This window comes from Haematobia irritans, chromosome 1 (assembly GCF_050003625.1).
Source record: "Haematobia irritans isolate KBUSLIRL chromosome 1, ASM5000362v1, whole genome shotgun sequence".
NCBI lineage: Eukaryota > Metazoa > Arthropoda > Insecta > Diptera > Muscidae > Haematobia > Haematobia irritans.
Window position 1 is genome coordinate 122,492,554 of NC_134397.1, and position 23,827 is coordinate 122,516,380.

General features: G+C 38.6%; 2 protein-coding genes across 2 annotated transcripts; both read right to left on the minus strand.

Annotated features, from left to right (window-relative positions):
• Nucleotides 1-10,038: 10,038 nt before the first annotated feature.
• LOC142231403 (phospholipase A1-like) lies at nucleotides 10,039-11,016 on the minus strand. The gene has a single exon (XM_075302013.1). The coding sequence runs from the start codon at nucleotides 11,014-11,016 to the stop codon at nucleotides 10,039-10,041; it is 978 nt and encodes a 325-aa protein (XP_075158128.1).
• Nucleotides 11,017-18,117: 7,101 nt separating this feature from the next.
• Nucleotides 18,118-19,380, minus strand: LOC142221766 (phospholipase A1-like). Its single transcript, XM_075291560.1, has 2 exons — nucleotides 19,251-19,380; nucleotides 18,118-19,182 (listed from the first exon to the last, which is right to left on the minus strand). The coding sequence occupies exons 1-2, from the start codon at nucleotides 19,288-19,290 to the stop codon at nucleotides 18,149-18,151; spliced, it is 1,074 nt and encodes a 357-aa protein (XP_075147675.1). The 5' UTR covers nucleotides 19,291-19,380; the 3' UTR covers nucleotides 18,118-18,148.
• Nucleotides 19,381-23,827: the final 4,447 nt, after the last annotated feature.

Sequence of the window (23,827 nt, forward strand, 5' to 3'; positions counted from 1 at the left end):
TAAAATTTCAACAAAATTTTCTCTAGAAATAAAATTTTGACAAAATTTTCTATAGAAATAAAATTTTGGTAGATTATTTTTGGCTCAGTGGCAAACAATTTTGGTATGTTTGTTAGCGACCATATACTAACACCACGTTCCTAATTTGAACAGGATCGGATGAATTGTGCTGCTCCAAGAGGCTCCGGAGGTCAAATCTGGAGAACGTTTTATATGGGGGCTATATATAATTATGGACCGATATGGACCAATTTTTGCACGGTTGCTAGAGACCATATACCAATACCATGTACCAAATTTCAGCCGGATCGGATGAAATTTGCTTCTCTTAGAGGCTCCGCAACCCAAATCTGGGGATCGGTTTATATGTGCGCTATATATAATTATGGACCGATGTGGACCAATTTTTGCACGGTTGCTAGAGACCATATACCAATACCATGTACCAAATTTCAGCCGGATCGGATGCAATTTGCTTCTCTTTGAGGCTTCGCAAGCACAATGTGGAGATCGGTTTATATAGGGGCTATATATAATTATGGACCGATGTGGACCACTTTTTGCATGATTGTTAGAGACCATATACCAACACCATGTACCAAATTTCAGCCGGATCGGATGACATATGCTTCTCTTAGAGGCTCCACAAGCCAAATCTGGGGATCGGTTTATATGGGGGCTATATATAATTAAGGACCGATATGGACCAATTTTTGCATGGTTGTTAGAGACCATATACCAACACCATGTAGCAAATTTCAGCCGGATCGGATGAAATATGCTTCTCTTAGAGGCTCCACAAGCCAAATCTGAGGATCGGTTTATATGGGGGCTATATATAATTATGGACCGATGTGGACCAATTTTTGCATGGTTGTTAGAGACCATATACCAACATCATGTACCAAATTTCAGCTGGATCGGATGAAATTTGCTTCTCTTTGAGGCTCAGCAAGCCAAATCTGGGGATCGGTTTATATGGGGGCTATATATAATTATGGACCGATGTGGACCAATTTTTGCATGATTGTTAGAGACCATATACCAACACCACGTACCAAATTTCAGCCGGATCGGATGAAATATGCTTCTCTTAGAGGCTCCACAAGCCAAATCTGGGGATCGGTTTATATGGGGGCTATATATAATTATGGACCGATGTGGACCAATTTTTGCATGATTATTAGAGACCACATACCAACACCACGTACCAAATTTCAGGCGGATCGGATGAAATATGCTTCTGTTAGAGGCTCCACAAGCCAAATCTGAGGGTCCCTTTATATGGGGGCTATACGTAAAAGTGGACCGATATGGCCCATTTTCAATACCATCCGACCTACATCGATAACAACTACTACCAAGTTTCAAGTCGATAGCTTGTTTCGTTCGGAAGTTAGCGTGATTTCAACAGACGGACGGACGGACGGACATGCTTAGATCGACTCAGAATTTCACCACGACCCAGAATATATATACTTTATGGGGTCTTAGAGCAATATTTCGGTGTGTTACAAACGGAATGACAAAGTTAATATACCCCCATCCTATGATGGAGGGTATAAAAAGATCGATCCAATACGTATATAATTCAGTTTGACAAAGTAGACATAAAATTTTGACAAAATTTTCTACAGAAATAAAATTTTAACAAAATTTTCTATAGAAATAAAATTTTCACAAAATTTTCTATAGAAATAAAAATTTTCACAAAATTTTCTATAGAAAGAAAATTTTGACAAAAATGTCTACAGAAATAAAATTTTAACAAAATTTTCTATAGAAATAAACTTTTGACAAATTTTTCTATAGAAATAAAATCTTTGTAGATTATTTTTGGCTCGAGTGGCAACCATAATTATGAACCGAATAAAATTTGAACAAAATTTTCTATAGAAATAAAATTTTGATAATGATGAAAATTTTATTATGAACCGAATAAAATTTTAACAAAATTTTCTCTAGAAATAAAATTTTTACAAAATTTTCTATAGAAATAAAATTTTGGTAGATTATTTTTGGCTCAGTGGCAAACAATATTGGTATGTTTGTTAGCGACCATATACTAACACCACGTTCCTAATTTGAACAGGATCGGATGAATTGTGCTCCTCCAAGAGGCTCCGGAGGTCAAATCTGGAGAACGTTTTATATGGGGGCTATATATAATTATGGACCGATTTGGACCAATTTTTGCACGGTTGCTAGAGACCATATACCAATACCATGTACCAAATTTCAGCCGGATCGGATGACATATGCTTCTCTTAGAGGCTCCACAAGCCAAATCTGGGGATCGGTTTATATGGGGGCTATATATAATTAAGGACCGATATGGACCAATTTTTGCATGGTTGTTAGAGACCATATACCAACACCATGTAGCAAATTTCAGCCGGATCGGATGAAATATGCTTCTCTTAGAGGCTCCACAAGCCAAATCTGGGGATCGGTTTATATGGGGGCTATATATAATTATGGACCGATGTGGACCAATTTTTGCATGGTTGTTAGAGACCATATACCAACATCATGTACCAAATTTCAGCTGGATCGGATGAAATTTGCTTCTCTTTGAGGCTCCGCAAGCCAAATCTGGGGATCGGTTTATATGGGGGCTATATATAATTATGGACCGATGTGGACCAATTTTTGCATGATTGTTAGAGACCATATACCAACACCACGTACCAAATTTCAGCCGGATCGGATGAAATATGCTTCTCGTAGAGGCTCCACAAGCCAAATCTGGGGATCGGTTTATATGGTTAGGTTAGGTTAGGTTAAAGTGGCAGCCCGATTAAGATTCAGGCTCACTTAGACCATTCAGTCCATTGTGATACCACATTAACTAAAAGTACCTATTACATATGGGCACTTCTAGTTTTAACCGCTGAACCTTCTTGATTATTTTTCTTTGTTGAACCAACCAGATTGTTCCAAAAACATTAGCAGACTGCTTAAGTTAACGTTTTCCAGATCCGCCAGTAATCTGAAGCTATATGCTCCTAAAAGTTGCTTGCGCTTTACACAAAATGCAGGACACTCACACAAGAGGTGTTTAATTGATTCTTTTTCCTCCGCATCATGACAGCTCATACAATAGTCATTATACTTCGCGCCAATAGTTTTTGCAAAATCGCCTATCAGGCAGCGACCCGTTATAGCAGATATCAGGAGTGATATCTGACGTCTCGAGAACATTAGCATATCTAGTGTGCGGTTTAAGTTGAAATGGGGCCATATTTGCTTGGTGTCGTTACAACCCTTGCAATTCTCCCATCGAACATTTGCCATCATAACAGCCTTCTCACGCAGCATGAGCTTGCAGGTAGCTAGGGGCATACCAACAAATTCTAGTTCCCCTGGAATATGTAAGGTAGTCCCTAGCCTTGCCAACTCATCCGCTTCGCAGTTGCCCGGTATGTTCCTATGGCCAGGCACCCATATTAGGTGAATATTGTACTGCTCAGCCATCTCATTGAGAGATTTGCGGCAGTCGATGGCCGTTTTCGAGTTGAGGAACACAGAGTCCAAGGATTTTATTGCAGGTTGACTGTCTGAGTATATATTAATGCCCACATTTTTTGGAACATTACTTCTCAGCCAATTCGCCACCTCTCTTATTGCTAATATTTCAGCCTGAAAAACACTACAGTGATTAGGTAATCTTTTCGCTATTCGAAGTTCCAGATCATTAGAATATACTCCGAACCCCACTTGTCCATCCAATTTGGAGCCATCAGTGTAGAAATCTATATATTCTTTATTCCCCGGGGTCTGTGTGCACCACGCCTCACTGTTGGGGATTAGAGTCTCAAACTTTTTGTCGAAAAGTGGACTCGCCAAAGTGTAATCCACTACGTTAGGCACATCTGGCATTGTTTTGAGGACAGAACTGTGACCGTAACCTTTTTCCGACCACAGCGATAGTTCGCGCAACCGCACAGCCGTTGTTGCAGCTGACTGTTTGGCCAAAATGTCTAAAGGCAATAGATGCAGCACGACATTAAGGGAATTTGTTCCTGTCTTGCTGAATGCGCCTGAAATACACAAACACGCCATACGCTGAACTTTATCTAAACAAGTCGGTTTCTGAAGTGCCGGCCACCAGACTACAACACCATATAGCATTATAGGTCTAACCACTGCCGTGTATAGCCAATGCACAATTTTTGGTTTCAGTCCCCACTTTTTTCCTATTGCCTTTTTGCACGAGTACAAAGCTACAGTTGCCTTTCTCGCCCTTTCTTCAATATTAAGCTTAAAGTTCAGCTTCCTGTCCAAAATAACGCCAAGGTATTTTGCACATTCACCAAAGGGAATTTCAATACCCCCTAAGGAAATAGGCCTAACCGTGGGAGTTTTGCGATCGTTGCAGTACATGACTAATTCTGTCTTTGCAGGATTTACCCCAAGACCATTGTCTTTCGCCCATTTCTCAGTCATCCGGAGGGCCCTCTGAATAATATCTCTGATTGTGGATGGGAATTTTCCCCTGACTGCCAGAGCCACATCATCTGCGTATGCCACCACTTTTATCCTTTCTTTTTCTAGAGTAACCAGAAGGCTATTTATAGCAACATTCCAAAGAAGAGGTGATAGGACTCCTCCTTGGGGAGTGCCTCTGTTCACATACCTTTGTATGTTTGCTTGTCCTAGTGTGGCTGAAATACGTCTCTTCATTAGCAGTTCGTCTAACAGCCTGAGTATACATGGATCAACATTCAGAGTTGTCAGTCCATTTAATATCGAGCTCGGATGGACATTATTGAACGCCCCTTCGATGTCTAGAAACGCCACGATTGTGTATTCTTTGACAGATAGTGAGCTTTCAATAAAGCTGACTAGTTCATGTAGTGCGGTCTCAGTAGACCTGCCCTTCGAGTATGCATGCTGTCGTTTCGAGAACAAACTTGAATCGATGCTAGTTCTAAGATAAATATCTATCATCCTCTCCAGAGTCTTAAGTAGGAATGAGGATAAGCTGATTGGTCGGAAATCCTTCGCCCTCGAGTGAGAGGCTTTTCCCGCTTTAGGTATGAAAACGACTTTTGTTTCCCTCCACTTTCCTGGGATATATGATAAGTTGATACATCCTTTATATATCACCGACAACCAGGGGATAATTTTGTCAGTTACAGCTTGTAACTCCGCCGGAGTAATTCCATCAGGTCCAGGGGATTTGAATGGTCCAAAGCTATTTAGCGCCCATCTTATTCTAGTTTCCGATACAATTTCCTCGACAGGAAACGACCGCTGAGCAACTGTGGCACCGCCAGTACATGGTTCAACCGTCTGATTTCCAGGAAAATGTGTGTCCAATAGTACCTCCAGCGTCTCCTTACTGGACGTTGTCCAATTGCCCTCCGATGTTTTAATGAAACCTGGAGCGGAGTTGGTGGATGCTAGAACCTTCCGTAGTCTGGAAGCCTCGGACGTATTCTCAATACTGCTGCAGTAAGCATTCCAAGAGTTATGCTGAGCCTTTCTCAGTTCTCGCTTGTATCCTCTCAGATTCTTCTTGTAAGCGTCCCAGTCCTCAGGGGCTCTGGTGGACTTTGCCTTGTTAAAGAGCTTCCTGCAGGATTTCCTCATATTACTTAATTCCGTAGACCACCATGGTGGTCGATGTTTCCCCCTTGGCTTTCCTCTAGGGCATGCAGCTTTCAGTGAGATGTTGAAGGCCTTAGTAATCCGCTCCACTGCGTGTTCGAAATCTTGCACATTTCTCATATTTGTCTCTGTTATTTCCGGTATCATCATATTGAACGATTCCCTATACCTATTCCAGTCAGCTTTCCTAACATTTGGCGGAAATATGATCTTGGTGATATGAACATCAAATTTGAAACTGATGTAGCGATGATCTGAGAAGCTGTGTTCACTTAAAACCTGCCACTCAGATATCATTTCATTTAGTTCTTGCGAGGCCAAGGTGATGTCCAAAACCTCTTGCCTGTTTTTAGTGACAAAGGTTGGGACATCTCCCTTGTTGCAAACTACCAGATTAGTACGCAAAATAAACTCTATTAGCGACTCTCCCCTTGCATTAGTATCACTACTTCCCCATATACTATGATGTGCATTCGCATCGCATCCCATAATGAGTTTCGCCTTTGTTTTCAGTGACTCCTCCACTAAGGTCTTAACGGCATATGGAGGCATCTCCCTGTCATGTCCCATGTAGACCGAAGATACCCAATATTTGCATTTGGCTATTTCTAAACTTGCAACGACAGTGTCTGTATTGCACATTGAGGGAAGCAGAAACAAATTGAGCTCGTTTTTAGCAATTATACAGGCTCGATTTACATCATTACCAGTATACTGCAATAGTTTGAACCCCGGAGTACTTAATTCACATATTTTGTTTTTGTAAACATATGGTTCTTGAATAAGAACTATATCTATGTCCCCTTTCATCAGGAGAACTTTTAAGGCAGCACATGCAGCCTTACAATGATGAAGATTTATCTGGAGGATCCGTAGGACCATCGAGATTTTCAACAACCGTCACATCAGCCGCTTCGATCGAGTCATCAAGAATGTCCTCTTCAGAGATATCGGTGACTCTCGCAATAACCATAGGTTCGACTTTGGTGAGTTCTGAGGCAATAGAAGCCTCCTCACGCATACGGTATCTATCCATGTCTTCAACTTTGGTATCTCCCTCGACTTCGCAAGAGGATCCGCTTACTTCTGATTCAGACAGAGGCTTGTCCATTTCTGAATCCTTTAGCTGATCGTTTTTATACACCTTCATTTGGATATAATGAAAGCCATAACATACACGGCCCTGGGACTTTGCCAGATGTGGCAAAGACTGAGTGTTCAATATAAACACTGCATGCCGTCTTGGTCCATCCACTTCATCCAAACGGCCAACCTTCCAATCAGCTGTTGGAAGATCTGGATTGCATCGTTTCAGTCTATTTAAAATAGATTCAGGGTCAGAAGGGTTTGCAGGTATCCAGGCATGTGCTCTAGGTCTAGCCGGTATGTCTTTCTTCTCGACTAACTCTAGAGCAGCTCCTTCCCAAACTTCACCAATTAGTATCAGAGCAGCTTTAAAACATTCTATAGACCTCTGGTCCTCAAATGCGACTAGCTTAAATCGTCCTTGATACCAACCAGCCTCTTGGTGTCGAGGATCTGGGCCGGGAAACTTTTCCAGTACCTGTGAGTAGACGACAGATAGAGCATTCTCAATTTCCCCCCATTTTTGCTTTGGAACCATACCGTCCAATGCTCCTTTATTAATGATAGCCATCACAAGGCTATCTTTAGCAACTGAGGCAAACGATCTTTGATCCCTTTTGGAGGATGGCAGCTCATCCGGCGATCGTTCCCTTTTTCCAGTCTCAAGAATTCCTTGAGCCCATTTTAAGGAATCGCTTTGTTTAGCCGACAACGTGCTTGGGTCGACTGATCCTAACTTCTTTAAGATAAACAAAGCATTTCTGCGTTCCTTGAATCTCTTTCGTGAGGGATTACCTCCTTTTGATGTCGTTACCTTAGAAAAAGTTCGACTTGTCAGTGTGTCGCCACCTGTCGACCCGTCTACAGGTCGACTAATTGGGCCTAACTCTTGGTCATTGCCCAGATTTATAACTCCAGTCGATACCCGTCCACTGGGCCCTGAAGTTAGCAACCCAGTGGATGACTTGGAATTTCGCTGCATGGTGGCTTAATATCCCACCACACTTGAAATTCGTAGTAGGTACCTATTACTATGAGTTTATCCGCTATTGAAAAAACACGTCCGTTCCGTTCGACGGTTGAATAGATATATATATATATATCGGTTTATATGGGGGCTATATATAATTATGGACCGATGTGGACCAATTTTTGCATGATTATTAGAGACCACATACCAACACCACGTACCAAATTTCAGGCGGATCGGATGAAATATGCTTCTGTTAGAGGCTCCACAAGCCAAATCTGAGGGTCCCTTTATATGGGGGCTATACGTAAAAGTGGACCGATATGGCCCATTTTCAATACCATCCGACCTACATCGATAACAACTACTTGTGCCAAGTTTCAAGTCGATAGCTTGTTTCGTTCGGAAGTTAGCGTGATTTCAACAGACGGACGGACGGACGGACGGACATGCTTAGATCGACTCAGAATTTCACCACGACCCAGAATATATATACTTTATGGGGTCTTAGAGCAATATTTCGGTGTGTTACAAACGGAATGACAAAGTTAATATACCCCCATCCTATGATGGAGGGTATAAAAAGGAATGCAAAGGATCCGAAATTGGAGTACTATCGTCCTATGACAAGCCCATGGATGCATTCATTGGATATGATCCACGTTTGCACTACTTCCGGATCACAAATTGGGGATCCAAACTACTTTTTGGAAGCTCTTTTTTGCTGGGTATATATTTTGGCACGGTTGTTAGAGGGAATGTACTGACATTATGTACCAACTTTTAAACGGATTATATTGCTCTTCAAAGAGACTCCGTAAGGCAAATATGGGGATTGGTTCGTATGGGGACTATATATAATTATGGACCGTTATGGACCAATTTACAGGTCATATACTAACATCACGTACCGAATTTCAACCGAATTGTATGAAATTTTCCCTCCAAAAGGCCCTAGCGGTCAAATATGGGGATCAGTTTATATGGGGGCTACATTTAATTATGGACCGATATGGATACATTTTTGCATGGAAAAATCGCGTACCAAATTTCAACCGGATCGGATGAGATTTGCTCTTCAGAAGCCTCTGTAAAATCTGGGATCGGTTTATATGGGGGTATAGGTATATATTTATGGACCGATATGAACCAATTTTTGCATGCTTATTAGACGGTATATACTAACATCACGTACACAATTTCAAACGGATCGGATAAAATTTGCTCTTCCAAGAGCGTCCGCAAGACAAATCTGGGGGTCGGTTTATATAACAGTGGTCCAATATGGTCCATTTGCAATACCGTCCGATCTACATCAATAACAACCACTTGTGCCAAATTTAAGTCGATAGCTTGTTTCGTTCGAAAGTTAGCGTGATTTTCACAGACGGATGGACATCGCTTGATCGACTCAGAATTGCCCCACGACTCACACTATATATATTTTATAGGGTCTTAGACCAATATTTCTATGTGTTACAAATGGAATGACAAAGTTAGTATACCCCCCATCCTATAGTGGAGGGTACAAAAATTTTCCAGTACACATCAGCCACGTCAGCTATATTTATACCCTGCGCCACACTGTGGAACAGTGTATTATTATTAAGTTAGTGCATATGTTTGCAACACCCAGAAGGAGACGAGATAGACACATGGTGTCTGTGGCAATAATGCTCAGGGTGGGTCCCTGAGTCGATCTAGCCATATCCGTCTGTCTGTGAACACATTTTTGTGATCAAAGTCTAGGTCGCAGTTTAAGTCCAATCGCCTTCAAATTTGGCACAAGTTCCTGTTTTGGGTCATACTATAACCCTATTGATTTTGGAAGAAATCGGTTCAGATTTAGATAGAGCTCTTATATATATCTTTCGCCCGATATGGACTTATATGGACCCAGAAGCCAGAGTTTTACCCTGATTTGCTTGAAATTTTGCACAAACATAACACTTGGTCGTATAGTCAAGTGTGAATTTGATTAAAATCGGTTCAGATTTAGATATAGCTCCCATGTATATCTTTCGCCCGATATGGACTTATATGGCCCCAGAAGCCAGTGTTTTACCATAATTTGCTTGAAATTTTGCACCAGGAGAACAATAATTACTGCAGTCAGGTATGCCAAATTTGGTTGAAATCGGTTCAGATTGAGATATAGCTCTCATATATCTTTCGCCCGATATGGACTTATATGGCCCTAGAAGCCAGAGGTTTTGCCCAATGATAAAAAAACTAAAATTTGACTGTGATCTGGCAGGAAATTGGACAATTTTTGCGTAAAATCCACAGCAAGATGTATCCCACATTCGGCTAGGCCGAATATTTGGCCATCATTAACCAAACTTTTCCTGATCACAACTTTTTTTTTATTTATTCGCATTATTGGTCTCAATCAAAATACCATGTGGTGATGTAAAATGAACTGGAACATAAAATGAACCAGAAGACTCATCTTCGGGTCTTCTAAGGCCACCCAATCGAGTATCGGAAAATACATAACCACACCTATTGGCCAAAGCATCACGATAGCTATTGCATTTAATTGTTCCATAATTATTTATAGTTAGGGATTCAGCATAATAGGTGGTTACACGACGATGAGAACAGCTGCCATCGTAATCAGTACCACATCCTGGTTGTAATGTACCACCATTGACATAGAAATCCCCTTTCGCAATGGGCTTCAAAAATCCCCATAATCCAGAATTGGTATGTATTGCCTCTACATAGACACCATCGGTAGCAGCTAAACGTGTTTTAGGTTTATAATAGGAGAACAAAGGTAGAGCAGGATCCAAACCTATTACGGTGCGAACTCTACCCTTTCGGACATTTTTGCCAATTTGTCCAGCAACATGGGCACCCAAACTATGACCCACCACCGTCAGCGCATCAAATGAGAGTCCACAACATTCGCTTAGAAAATCGATCATTTCAGCCATAATTTGGCCAGATCTTGGAGCAGCAACTACTGATGATATGTAATCACTGGAACGAGCACGAGCCCAATCAACTACAATGACATTACAATCGAAGGCCTTTAGGGCTGCTTTTCTTATTTCCACCATCTGCTCGGAGAGGTAATTGTTGGTCCAACCATGGACAAGAACAAAAGTTCTTTTACTTCCATCAAAAACCGATGACCTAAAGCTCATTGAAGTCCTGATCATAGAACCTTCTCTAGTATTGTTTCTAGTGTACAAGTAAAAGTAAACAGGATTATTAGACTGGATAGATTTTTCACGGGTTTGCATTGATTTGAGTAACGTCTCAGCTTTATCCATCGGATGCCATTCGAAAGATCCATTCGCGCGTGGTATATACCAACCATTTTCCCCATTCATTTTTACTGCATTGTTTTTACCGCACAGAGGATTGGCTAAAACTTGCAAAATGAAAAATTGGATTAAAAATGGAGGATGCACTTTAAATGGGCTTCCAAACTCTTACCGACTACGAAACAAAGTAATACGGTTCCAATATACATCGTTTTGTCAAATGGGGTTTCCATTTCAAAAGCCCAACCCTTTTATTTCATAGAAGAAAATAGGCTCCTAACAAACACCTATGCGATATTCCAATCAAGCTAATTAGTCTTATGGTGATATACCAAATTTCAGCACCTTACGTTCATTTTCAGTCCATACTATATATTTTTTTTTTTTTTTCGTTTATAAAGGCAGTTTTCTAAACGGGCAAATTGCAAAAAACGTCATTTTTCGCTTAAGGTCTGTCCACATTTAAACGGTAGTTGCATTTTGTCATTTTAAAGTCAAATTAAATAATTACACTGAAAATAGACTAAGGAAGGCGGAATCCATTATCCATTATCAACACTATAATTAACCTTGAACGACCACTGTTTTTTAGAGGAGCATAAGCACAAGTGTGCACGTGACACGAAATTAGCACCAAAATTTAAATGACTCACATGGAACTACAAGGAACGATACGCTCAATTGCCGGCTGTGATGGGACACTGGGTCACGAGAAGTCGAGATCATGCAATCGCGTTGCAAGCACCAATAAAGATGGTCGGTGATATCAACGAAAACAACGCAAAATGAACGAGAAGAGGACGTGATGCAATGGTTAGCATGGTTTGTGTACATATTTTTAAGGCGTCAATTGGTTACTTCCATTATTTTACTTGCAGCATACTCTCTCGGTCTCTCTTTCCAAACACATATATGTTTATAGGTAGTTTCTAAATTATTATATGTTTGCATCCACACAAATTATATTTAAAAAAATATTATGTCGCAAAACATGTTATGCTACTTCATTAACATTATATGCTTGCAATTAAAAATAATGTGCTAAAAATTTTAGTTCCAAACATGTAATTTTTCACTATACCTAAGCTTGTCCATAGGAGGAACTGTATTCCTTCCAATACCAGATATCTTTTGACAAGCCCGCGTAAAAGGCAAAACGCATTAAACTTTGAAGGTCCACAAAAAAGTCGTATGGAGAGCAGTAGGATTGGCTCAGATCAGATCAGATAAAGCAAAGATGTGTTTTTAGAACCACATGGGAAAAATAAAGAAGATCGGAAATGCGAAAGAGCAAAACTTTGAAATGCCGGAAAAGAGACAAACAACATCCAACTATTTTAGGTTAACGCAATACCATCCACAAGAAAATCAATAAAGGGGTATAAACTCGGACGAAAAATACTGTTTTTCATATGTTTCGGTATAAAAATTATATGTTTGGAATTAAAATTTTTAGCACATTATTTTTGGGTGCAAGCATAGTTCATAAACTAACATAACATGTTTACGACATTTATGCTAATATGTTAGAACACATTATAACATTTGTTTAAATATAGTATGTGTGGATGCAAACATATATAATTTAGAAATTGTCTATAAACATATATGTATATGTTTAGAAAAAGAGACCGAGAGAATATGCTGCAAGTAACAAAATGGAAGTAACCAATTGACGCCTTACTCAGACAGTCAACCTGCAATAAAATCCTTGGACTCTGTGTTCCTTAACTCGAAAACGGCCATCGACTGCCGCAAATCTCTCAATGAGATGGCTGAGCAGCACAATAACAGGTTGGCTGATAAGTCCCCTGTCTGACACATAGATGGCGTAGCTAGTATTAAATGCATATTATTTTTATATAGTACCAACCTTCAAATGATTCGTGTCAAAATTTGACGTTTGTAAGTCAATTAGTTTGTGAGATAGAGCGTCTTTTGTGAAGCAACTTTTGTTATTGCGAAAAAAAAATAGAAAAACAGGAATTTCGTGTTGTGATAAAATACTGTTTCTGAAGGGGAAAAATACGGTGGAAGCAAAAACTTGGCTTGATAATGAGTTTCCGGACTCTGCCCCAGGGAAATCAACAATAATTGATTGGTATGTAAAATTCAAGCATGGTGAAATGAGCACGGAGGACGGTGAACTCTGTGGACGCCCGAAAGAGGTGGTTACCGATGAAAACATCAAAAAAATGCCGCGCGAGCTCACATTTGACCAAAAACAACAACGTGTTGATGATTCTGAGCGGTGTTTGCAGCTGTTAAATCGTAATACACCCGAGTTTTCCCATCGATATGTGACAACGGATGAAACATGGCTCCATCACTACACTCCTGAGTCCAATCGACAGCCGGCTGAGTGGACAGCGACCGGTGAACCGTCTCCGAAGCGTGGAAAGACTCAAAAGTCCGCTGGCAAAGTAATGGCCTCTGTTTTTTGGGATGCGCGTGGAATAATTTTTATCGATTATCTTGAGAAGGGAAAAAACATCACCATTGACTATTATATGGCGTTTATGGAGCGTTTGAAGGTCCAAATCGCGGCAAAACGGCCCCATACGAAGAAGAAACAAGTATATACGGCCGTAAGTTCCGCCAGGCCGAATCTTATGTACCCTCCACCATAGATTACGTAGAAACTTCTACGAAAGACTGTCATCCACAATCGAAATACTTGGGTTGTGATATCTTAAAACTTCTTAACATCGTTTTCTAAATTGTGAGTTAGTCCATAGGTGGTATATATTAGACAAAAAAGTTATAAGTAGTTAAGTCTACAAATAATTACGAATCGATATGGACTTTTTGCACGGTACGTAGAGAGCCAGAATTGAAATATGGGGGTCACTTATATTGGGGCTATATACAATTATGAACTTGATATGGACCAATTTTTGTGTGATTGGAAATCGATTTATCTGAGGCATATATATATAACTATAGACCGATATGGACCTACTTAGGCATGGTTGTTAACGACAATATACTAGCACAATGTACCAAATTTCAACTCACTCGGATGAAATTTGCTCCTCCAAGAGGCTCCAAAACCAAATTTCGGGATCGGTTTATATGGGGCTATATATGATTATGGACTGATATGGACCACTTTTGGCATGGTTGTTAAATATCATATACGATCAGCACGTACCAAATTTCAAGCAGATCGGATGAATTTTGCTTCTCCAAAAGGCACCGGAGGTCAAATCTGGGGATCGGTTTATATGGGTGCTATATATAATTATGGGCTGATAGGAACCAATTCCTGCACGGTTGGTGGATACCATATACTAACATCACGTACCAAATTTCAACCGAATGGGAAGAATTTTGCTTTTCCAAGGGGCTCTGGAGGTCAAATCTGGGGATCGGTTTATATGGGGCCTATATATAATTATGGACCGATTTCGACCAATTTTTGCATGGGAGTTTGAGGCCATATATTAACACCACGTACCAAATTTCAGCCGGATCGGATGAAATTTGTTTCTGTTAGAGGCCTCGCAAGCCAAATCGGGGGATCGATTTATATGGGGGCTATATATATATTTATGGACCGATCTGGACCAAGTTTTGCATGGTTGTTAGAGGCCATATACTAACACCATGTACCAAATTTCAGCCGGATCGGATGAAATTTGCTTTTCTTAGAGGCCTCGCAAGCCAAATCGGGGGATCGGTTTATATGGGGGCTATATATAATTATGAACCGATGTGGACCAATTTTTGCATGGTTGTTAGAGACCATATACTAACACCATGTACCAAATTTCAGCCGGATCGGATGAAATTTGCTTCTCTTAGAGGCCTCGCAAGCCAAATTTGGGGGTCCGTTTATATGGGGGCTATACGTAAAAGTGGACCGATATGGCCCATTTGCAATACCATCTGACCTACATCAATAACAACTACTTGTGCTAAGTTTCAAGTCGATAGCTTGTTTCGTTCGGAAGTTAGCGTGATTTCAACAGACGGAAGGACGGACATGCTCAGATCGACTCAGAATTTCACCACGACCCAGAATATATATACTTTATAGGGTCTTAGAGCAATATTTCGATGTGTTACAAACGGAATGACAAAGTTAATATACCCCCATCCTATGGTGGAGGGTATAAAAAGTCTTGTTCCACCAAGACAACGCACCGTGCCACAAGTCATTGAGAACGATGGCAAAAATTCATGAATTGGGCTTGGAATTGCTTCCCCACCCACCGTATTCTCCAGATCTGGCCCCCAGCGACTTTTTCTTGTTCTCATACCTCAAAAGGATGCTCGCAGGGAAAAAATTTGGCTGCAATGAAGAGGTGATCGCCGAAACTGAGGCCTATTTTGAGGCAAAACCGAAGGAGTACTACCAAAATGGTATCAAAAAATTGGAAGGTCGTTATAATCGTTGTATCGCTCTTGAAGGGAATAATAAAAACGAATTTTGACAAAAAAATGTGTTTTTCTTTGTTAGACCGGGGGCTTATCAGCCAACCTGTTATTCACCTAATATGGGTGCCTGCTGAAGCGGATGAGTTGGCAAGGCTTGGTATGTCATTGGCTACCTGCAAGCTCACACAGCGTGAGAAGGCTGTTATGATGGCAAATGTTCGATGGGAGAATTGCAAGGGTTGTAACGACACCAAGCAAATATGGCCCCATTCAAACTTAAACCGCACACTATAAGTGCTAATGTTCCCAAGACGTCAGATATCACTCCTGATATCTGTTATAACGGGTTGCTGCCTGATAGGCAATTTTGCAAAAAACTATTGGCGCGAAATATAATGACTATTGTATGAGCTGTCAATGTGCGGAGGAAAAGGAATCAATTAAACAGCTCTTGTGTGAGTGTCCTGCATTTTGTGTAAGGCGTAAGCAAATTTTAGGGGCATATAGCTTTAGATTACTGGCGGACCTGGAAAACGTTGACTTATGTAGTCTGCTAATGTTTTTGGAAAAATCTGGTTGGTTCAACAGAAGAAAATAATCGAAAAGGATCAGCGGATAAAACTAGAAGTGCTTTTAGGTACTTTTAGTTAATGTGGTATCACAATGAACTGAATAGTCTAAGTGAGCCTGAATCTTAATCGGGCTGCCACTTTAACCTAAACTAACCAATTGACGCTTTAAATATATATATATATATATATATATATATATATATATATATATATATATATATATATATATATATATATATATATATATATATATATATATATATATATATATATATATATATATATATATATATATATATATATATATATATATATATATATATATATACACAGTCTCACATAAGTTTACATACCCTTGAGGTTTTTACCTTATAACTAAACATGTTTCTTGTTGTTGTTTATAATCCAGACTAAAAACATCTTCTTGAAAATGGACAAATACTTTGTTTTTCAAATTAATTTACAAAATCTAAAGCATATATATGCATATTTTATTATATTTTAATAATTAAAGAAAATACAATTTCTTAAACCGTATGTAAACTTGTGTAAGACTGTGTATATATATATATATATATATATATATATATATATATATATATATATATATATATATATATATATATATATATATATATATATATATATATATATATATATATATATATATATATATATATATATATATATATATATATATATATATATATATATATATATATATATATATATATATATATATATATATATATATATATATATATATATATATATATATATAAAAAGAAAAATTTATTAAAAGTTTTTGTTTTCTACCAGTGTATGCCTAAGATAAAACATAATATGTTTGAACAATACAAACAATATTTTGTTTGAACCAATCCTGAAAATATATATGCTTGAAGCATAATATGTTTGCGGATATATGTTACAGAAGCGATTGTTTTATGGTGTAATTCCAAACGAAAAACAAACAAAAAATCAGATGTCCGGAGCCAAACTATGAAATGCCGGAGAAGACACGAAAAACATCCATCTTTCATGGTTGCTGGTAAAGCGCAATACTTCTTACAAGATAAAAGTTGCTATTCTGCAAACCATTAATTATGTGCGCCAACTAATATTGCAATGTCGTCGTGTGAACTATCATGGGACCAGCATACATTCAATATTGTATGAACATTTGACCGTCAAAAACTGTGTTCCCGCTGAATACCAGAAAAATTGTCAATCGCAATAAAACAATTTTCGATTATCAAAATTTTGATTTTGTTCTCTAAACCAGAAATATAAAAGGCGACCCTCGTATTCGGGTCGTCGTTCTCTCCAACTTTTTCTGTCCATCAGATACTTTTTTTATTCCAGAAACTAAGGCCGCTTTCGTTTCGTAGAAAAATGTCGCCTAGTTGTTACACTACTTTTTCCCTCATTATATTTTCGTCCAAATAATAGTAGCATATTTAGTAGTAGCATATAGCAAATTTATTGTTAATTCATAATATTGTGAGCGCTATAGGATCCAAAATCTATGTCAGCTCCCTTCATATTTTGCATTTAATTACGAGAATGTTGCATCTTTTTTTCCCAATCGTACACACAGAAAAAAGGGGCTCTAATGCCAACTGAACTTTATTTTAGTTCATGAAGATTAGTTGATTTTAGTTAAATTTTACTCAATATGAGTAAATGTTCCTTATATGAATAATTTTTTGCTAACTTTAATGACGTGAACTAAAAATAAGAAAAAAAGTTGTATACAAATATAGTGCACAATTTTACTAAAAAAATAAATTAGTTCATATTTTCCTAAAATGGTAGAAGTTTGCTTAAATTGAGTTCATAATTTTCTCAAATGAGTAAATTTAACTAAAATTGTATCTGTCTTGAACTTCGTACAGCGCCAAAATTTCAACATATGAAATTTCCTTAAACAACAGAAAAAAAATAATTATTTTTAAAAAATGTTCTTCAATTTGACTAAAAGTATTAACTTATTTGTAACATGTTGCAATTAGAAAACTATTTTAGTTAAAATTTTTCTAAAATAAACCTACATTTTCTTCCACGGTGGGTTCATCGAAATCGTATTTGTTTCGGAGCTGTACCGGATAACGTTTTCCAGAAAACTCTTCTTTCAATCTTAAAAAAAGTTAAATCGAGACACTGGTGTATATCAAATTGATTTCCCAACCAAGAAAATAAAACTCCAATATAACATTTAATCATAATCCACTTTATTCCATTTATTCTTTATTTTCCCCTTCATTGTAATCGGAATCATTCGTTACACCAAAGGGATCACTTCGGTGAACGGGAACATAGAAAATTCCAGGAACATCGTCTTCAGGATATACAGCGCCCATCCTCACTGCGCAGAAAGTGCTTCCACATTTACTGTTTACAGCATCTTTGTATGCGGAGCACTTGATAGTACCAAAATCGTTCAATTCCAGAGCCTCGGCATAATAAGTGGTGGAACGGCCGTGAGAGCAGGCACCTGTTATATCAGCAATGCAACCAGGTTGGCTCTCACCACCATTTGGATAGAAGGCACCGCGACCAATGGGTTTCAAGAAACCCAAAAGTCCACCATTGGTTTGAATGGATTCCACATAGACAGCATCGGTTTCAGCTAAACGCTTCTTTGGCTTGTCATAATTGAAGAGGGGCATAGCGGGATCCATACCGACAATGACTCCAATTTTGCCGTTCTTAACATTCTTGCCAGCATAACCAGCAACATGAGCACCCAAACTATGACCGGCAACGGTCAAGGTATCGAAAGACATTTTGTATTCCTTGTTCAAGAAGTCAATAAATGAAGCAATCTTTTTGCCAACCTTGGATACAGCAGCAACCGAAGTGACATAGTCCACGGAGCGGGCACGGGCCCAGTCCACAATAATTACGTTGCAATCGAAAGTTCTCAAAGCGGCAGAACGAATGTCCTTATTCATACCAGAGGTATAGCTCTGGGTCCAACCATGGATGACAAAATATGTGGGCTTGCTGGGATCGAAATTAGAGTCATCAATCGATTTGGTAGTGCTAGTAAGTTTTTGACCTTTGCTGGGATTGGCTCTGGTGTAGAGATAATACTTGACAGGCGCTGTTGACAAGTAGGTCTCCACATCCTCCAAATCTTCCATAGACCTCAAATAGTTTTCGGCTACCTCCATATCTACCCAATCGAAGGAACCATCCAGGCGCGGCACGTACCAACCATTTTCACCATGAATTTGACTTTCGTCATCATCGAAAGGCTGATTAGCCGTAACTGAAATAAAATATTGCAGCATTTCAGAAACAAGAAAATCGTATACTGGTTTTTCGCATTGAACCTACCAGCTAAGACGCAGACTGCTAAAATCCACAAGAACTTCATTTTTCTAAAGAGTCGAGCACGTATGTACTCGCCTTTTATACTGACAACGATTTACCTCTATACGTCTGTGTACCGGCCAGGGGCTTCAAACTCACCACCAATTTCGTATAAAAAGTCTTTATCAATCACCCAAATCTATGGTGCGATAACATGGAAAAACCTTAAGATATCTCTAAGTAGTATCGGAGAATTTGTCATACAGATATGGGACAGTAGATTGATTCGGCCGAGTGCTCTATATTCGTTCCAAGAGCTCTGTAGTGATAAAAAGTTAATTTAATCTTGTTTACAGTTGCTCGAAGCAGACAGCCCAATAAATCTGTGGGTTTCACTATGCGCAGTTCCGTTACATCCAAATCACTCTGATATGAGATTTGCGATAATTAACAGATTCTATAAAATTGGTAATTGTTTGGACTTTGTCTCCGCGCCGATTTCAGCCGCCGCACAGTGATTCGATCCCAACGAATGGGCAAAAATAGAAGGAGGCATCGTAGGAAAGCGAAACTTGTTGATAGTCAAAGAGAGAGCTCGTTATTTATCTACAAGCAGGTGAAGTTCGAAGATGGGACTATATCGGTTCATGTTTCGACATAGCCTCCATATAAACGGATCCCCCGTTTTGACTGATTGTGGGCATGGAAGCAGCATTGATTATCCGATTTGCTTGAAATTTGAAATCTAGAGGTACTTTAAGTCAGTTAAGATCTGTGCTAAATTTGGAATATATTGGTCCATGGTTAGATATAGCCCCCATATAGACCGATCGCCGATTTTATTTCTTGAGGGCATAAATGGCACAATATTCATCCGATTTTCTTGCAATTTAAAATCTAGAGGTACTTTAAACACCTTAAGAGCTGTGCTAAATTTGGTATATATCGGTCCATGTTTTTATATAGCCCCCATATAGATCGATCTACCGATTTTACTTCCTGAGGACATAGAAGGCACAATTTTCATACGATTTGCTTGAAATGTGAAATCTAGAGGTACTTTAGGTCATTTAAGAGCTATGCTAAATTTGATACATATCGTTCCATGTTTTGCTATAGCGTCCATATGTACCGATCTCACGATGATTCCTATTGGGGGCATAGATGCCCAGACCATCCAACACGGATCCAGTCAAAATTGAGCTCGAAGTGGGAGACGAAATAAAACAGTTTTACCAAAACATCCAAAGTTTGAAAGCCCATCATCAATTTTGATGTAGCCACAGACCAAAATATTATGAAATGTGATATACTATTTATACGAGGATTATGGTATACGTCAAATTGAAAGGCTAATTGAATCGGAAACAATTATGCAACAGGAATGGAGCAATGGTTTGCATACATTTGAGTACACTGTGCGTAAATTTAAAGAAGTCCCAGAACCAAATGTTCGGTCTATAATTTCTCAATCCATAGATTATTTAACATTTTTATTCTTGGTGATTTCGACATCTTCAGAAAAGGAGTCAGTAGTCTGACTACTAACGAAGGGATTTAACTCACTCCTAGATCAAAATGCTAGGACAACAAAACAGGGAACTAATATTGTAGTACCAACAAGCAAAATGTGAATCATAGGTCCACATCGTCCATAATTATATATAGCTCTCATATAAACCGATCCTCCGATTTGGCTTGCGGAGCCTCTAACAGAAGCAAATTTCATCCGATCCGGCTGAAATTTGGTACATGGTATTAGTATATGGTCTCTAACAACCATGGTCCATATCGGTAAATAATTATATATAGCCCCCAAGTAAACCGATCCCCAGATTTGACCTCCGGACCCTCTTGCAGGAGCAAAATTCATCCGATCCGGTTGAAATTTGGAAGTTGGTGTTAGTATATGGTCTCTAATAACCATGCAAGAATTGGTCCATATCGGTCCATAATTATATATAGCCCCCATATAAACCGATCCCCAGATTTGTCCTCCGGAGCCTCTTGGAGGAGAAAAATTCATCCGATCCGGTTGAAATTTGGAAGTTGGTGTTAGTATGTGGTCTCTAACAAACACGCAAGAATTGGTCCATATCGGTCCATAATTATATATAGCCCCCATATAAATCGATCCCCCAGGAGAAAAATTCTTCCGATCCGGTTGAAATTTGGTACGTGGTGTTAGTATATGGTCTCTAACAACCATGCCAGAATTGGTCCATATCGATCCATAATTATATATAGCCCCCATATAAACCGATTCCCAGATTTGTCCTCCGGAGCCTCTTGGAGGAGAACAATTCATACGATCCGGTTGAAATTTGGAAGTTGGTGTTAATATGTGGTCTCAAACAAGCACGCAAGAATTGGTCCATATCGGTCCATAATTATATATAGCCCCCATATAAATCGATCCCCAGATTTGACCTCCCGAACCTCTTGCAGGAGCAAAATTCATCAGATTCCGTTGAAATTTGGTACGTGGTGTTGTATGGTTTCTAACAACCATGCAAAAATTGGTCCATATCGATCCATAATTATATATAGCCCCCATATAAACCGTTCCCCAGATTTGACCTCCGGAGCCTCTTGGAGAAGCAAAATTCATCCGATCCGGTTGAAATTTGTAACGTGATGTTAGTATATGGCCATGCCAAAATTGGTCCATATCGGTCTATAGTTATATATACACCGAAAGAATTTTCTTCGTAAAAAGAACGAAAAATTTCGTTAAAAGTACGAAATGTGTCATTGTTTTACAACCAAAGAAACTTTTCATTAAAAGTACGAAATATTTCGTACTTTTTACGAAGAAAAGTTCTTCCAAAATTTTCGTAGTTTGTAAGAAAACAAGTATATACGGCCGTAAGTTCGGCCAGGCCGAATCTTATGTACCCTCCACCATGGATTGCATAGGAACTTCTACTAAAGGCTGTCATCCACAATCGAATTACTTGGGTTGCGATAACACTTGCCGATGGCAAGGTATCGTAAAACTTTTTAACACTGTCTTCTAAATTGTAAGTTAGCCCATACGGGGTATATATTAAACAAAAAAGGCCGATTAAATACGTATATAATATAGTTTGACAAAATTTTCTATAGAAATGAAAACTTGACAAAATTTTCTATAGAAATGAAAACTTGACAAAATTTTCTATAGAAATAAAATTTTGACAAAATTTTCTATAGAAATAAAAACTTGACAAAATTTTCTATAGAAATAAAATGTTGACAAAATTTTCTATGGAAGTAAAATGTTGACAAAATTTTGTATAGAAATAAAATGTTGACAAAATTTTCTACAAAAATAAATTTTTTACAAAATTTTCTATAAAAATAAAATTTTGACAAAACTTTCTATGGAAATAAAATTTTGACAAACATTTCTATAGAAATAAACGTTTGACAAAACTTTCTATAGAAATGAAATTTTGACACAATTTTCTATAGTAATAAAATTTGACAAAATTTTCTATGGAAATAAAGTTTTGGTAGATTATGTTTGGCGATATGGACCAATTTTTGTGTAATAAGTCATCGGCTATATATTACTAAAGACCGATATTGACCAATTTTTACATGGCTGTTAGAGGCCAAATATTGACAAAATGTACCAAATTTCAACCGCATCGGATGACTTTTGCTATATATAATTATGGACCGATATGGACCAATTTTTGCATGGTTATTAGATACCATATACTAACACCATGTACCAAATTTCAACTGGATCGGATGAATTTCGCTCCTCCAAGAGGCTCCTGAGGTCAAATCTGGGGATCGGATTATATGGGAGCTATATATAATTATGAACCGATATGGACCAATTTTTGCATGGTTGTTAGAGACTATATACTAACACCACGTACTAAATTTCAATTGGATCGGATGAATTTTGCTCCTCCAAGAGGCTCCGGAGTTCAAATCTGGGGATCGGTTTATATGGGAGCTATATATAATTATGAACCGATATGGACCAATTTTTGCATGGTTGTTAGAGGCCGTATACTTACATCAGGTACCAAATTTCAACAGGATCGGATGAATTTTGCCCCTCCAAGAGGCTCCGGAGGTCAAATCTGGGGATCGGTTTATATGGGGGCTATATATAATTATGGACCGATATGGACCAATTTTTGCATTGTTGTTAGAGACCGTATAATAACATCATGTACCACATTTCAACCGGATCGGATGAATTTTTCCCCTCCAAGAGGCTCCGGAGGTCAAATCTGGGGATCGGTTTATATGGGGGCTATATATAATTATGGACCGACATGGACCAATTTCTGCATGAATGTTAGAGACCGTATACTAAGACCACGTACAATATTTCAACCGGATCGGATGAATTTTGCTCCTCCAAGAGGCTCCTGAGGTCAAATCTGGGGATCGGTTTATATGGGAGCTATATATAATTATGAACCGATATGGACCAATTTTTGCATGGTTGTTAGAGACTATATACTAACACCACGTACTAAATTTCAATTGGATCGGATGAATTTTGCTCCTCCAAGAGGCTCCGGAGTTCAAATCTGGGGATCGGTTTATATGGGAGCTATATATAAATATGGACCGATATGGACCAATTT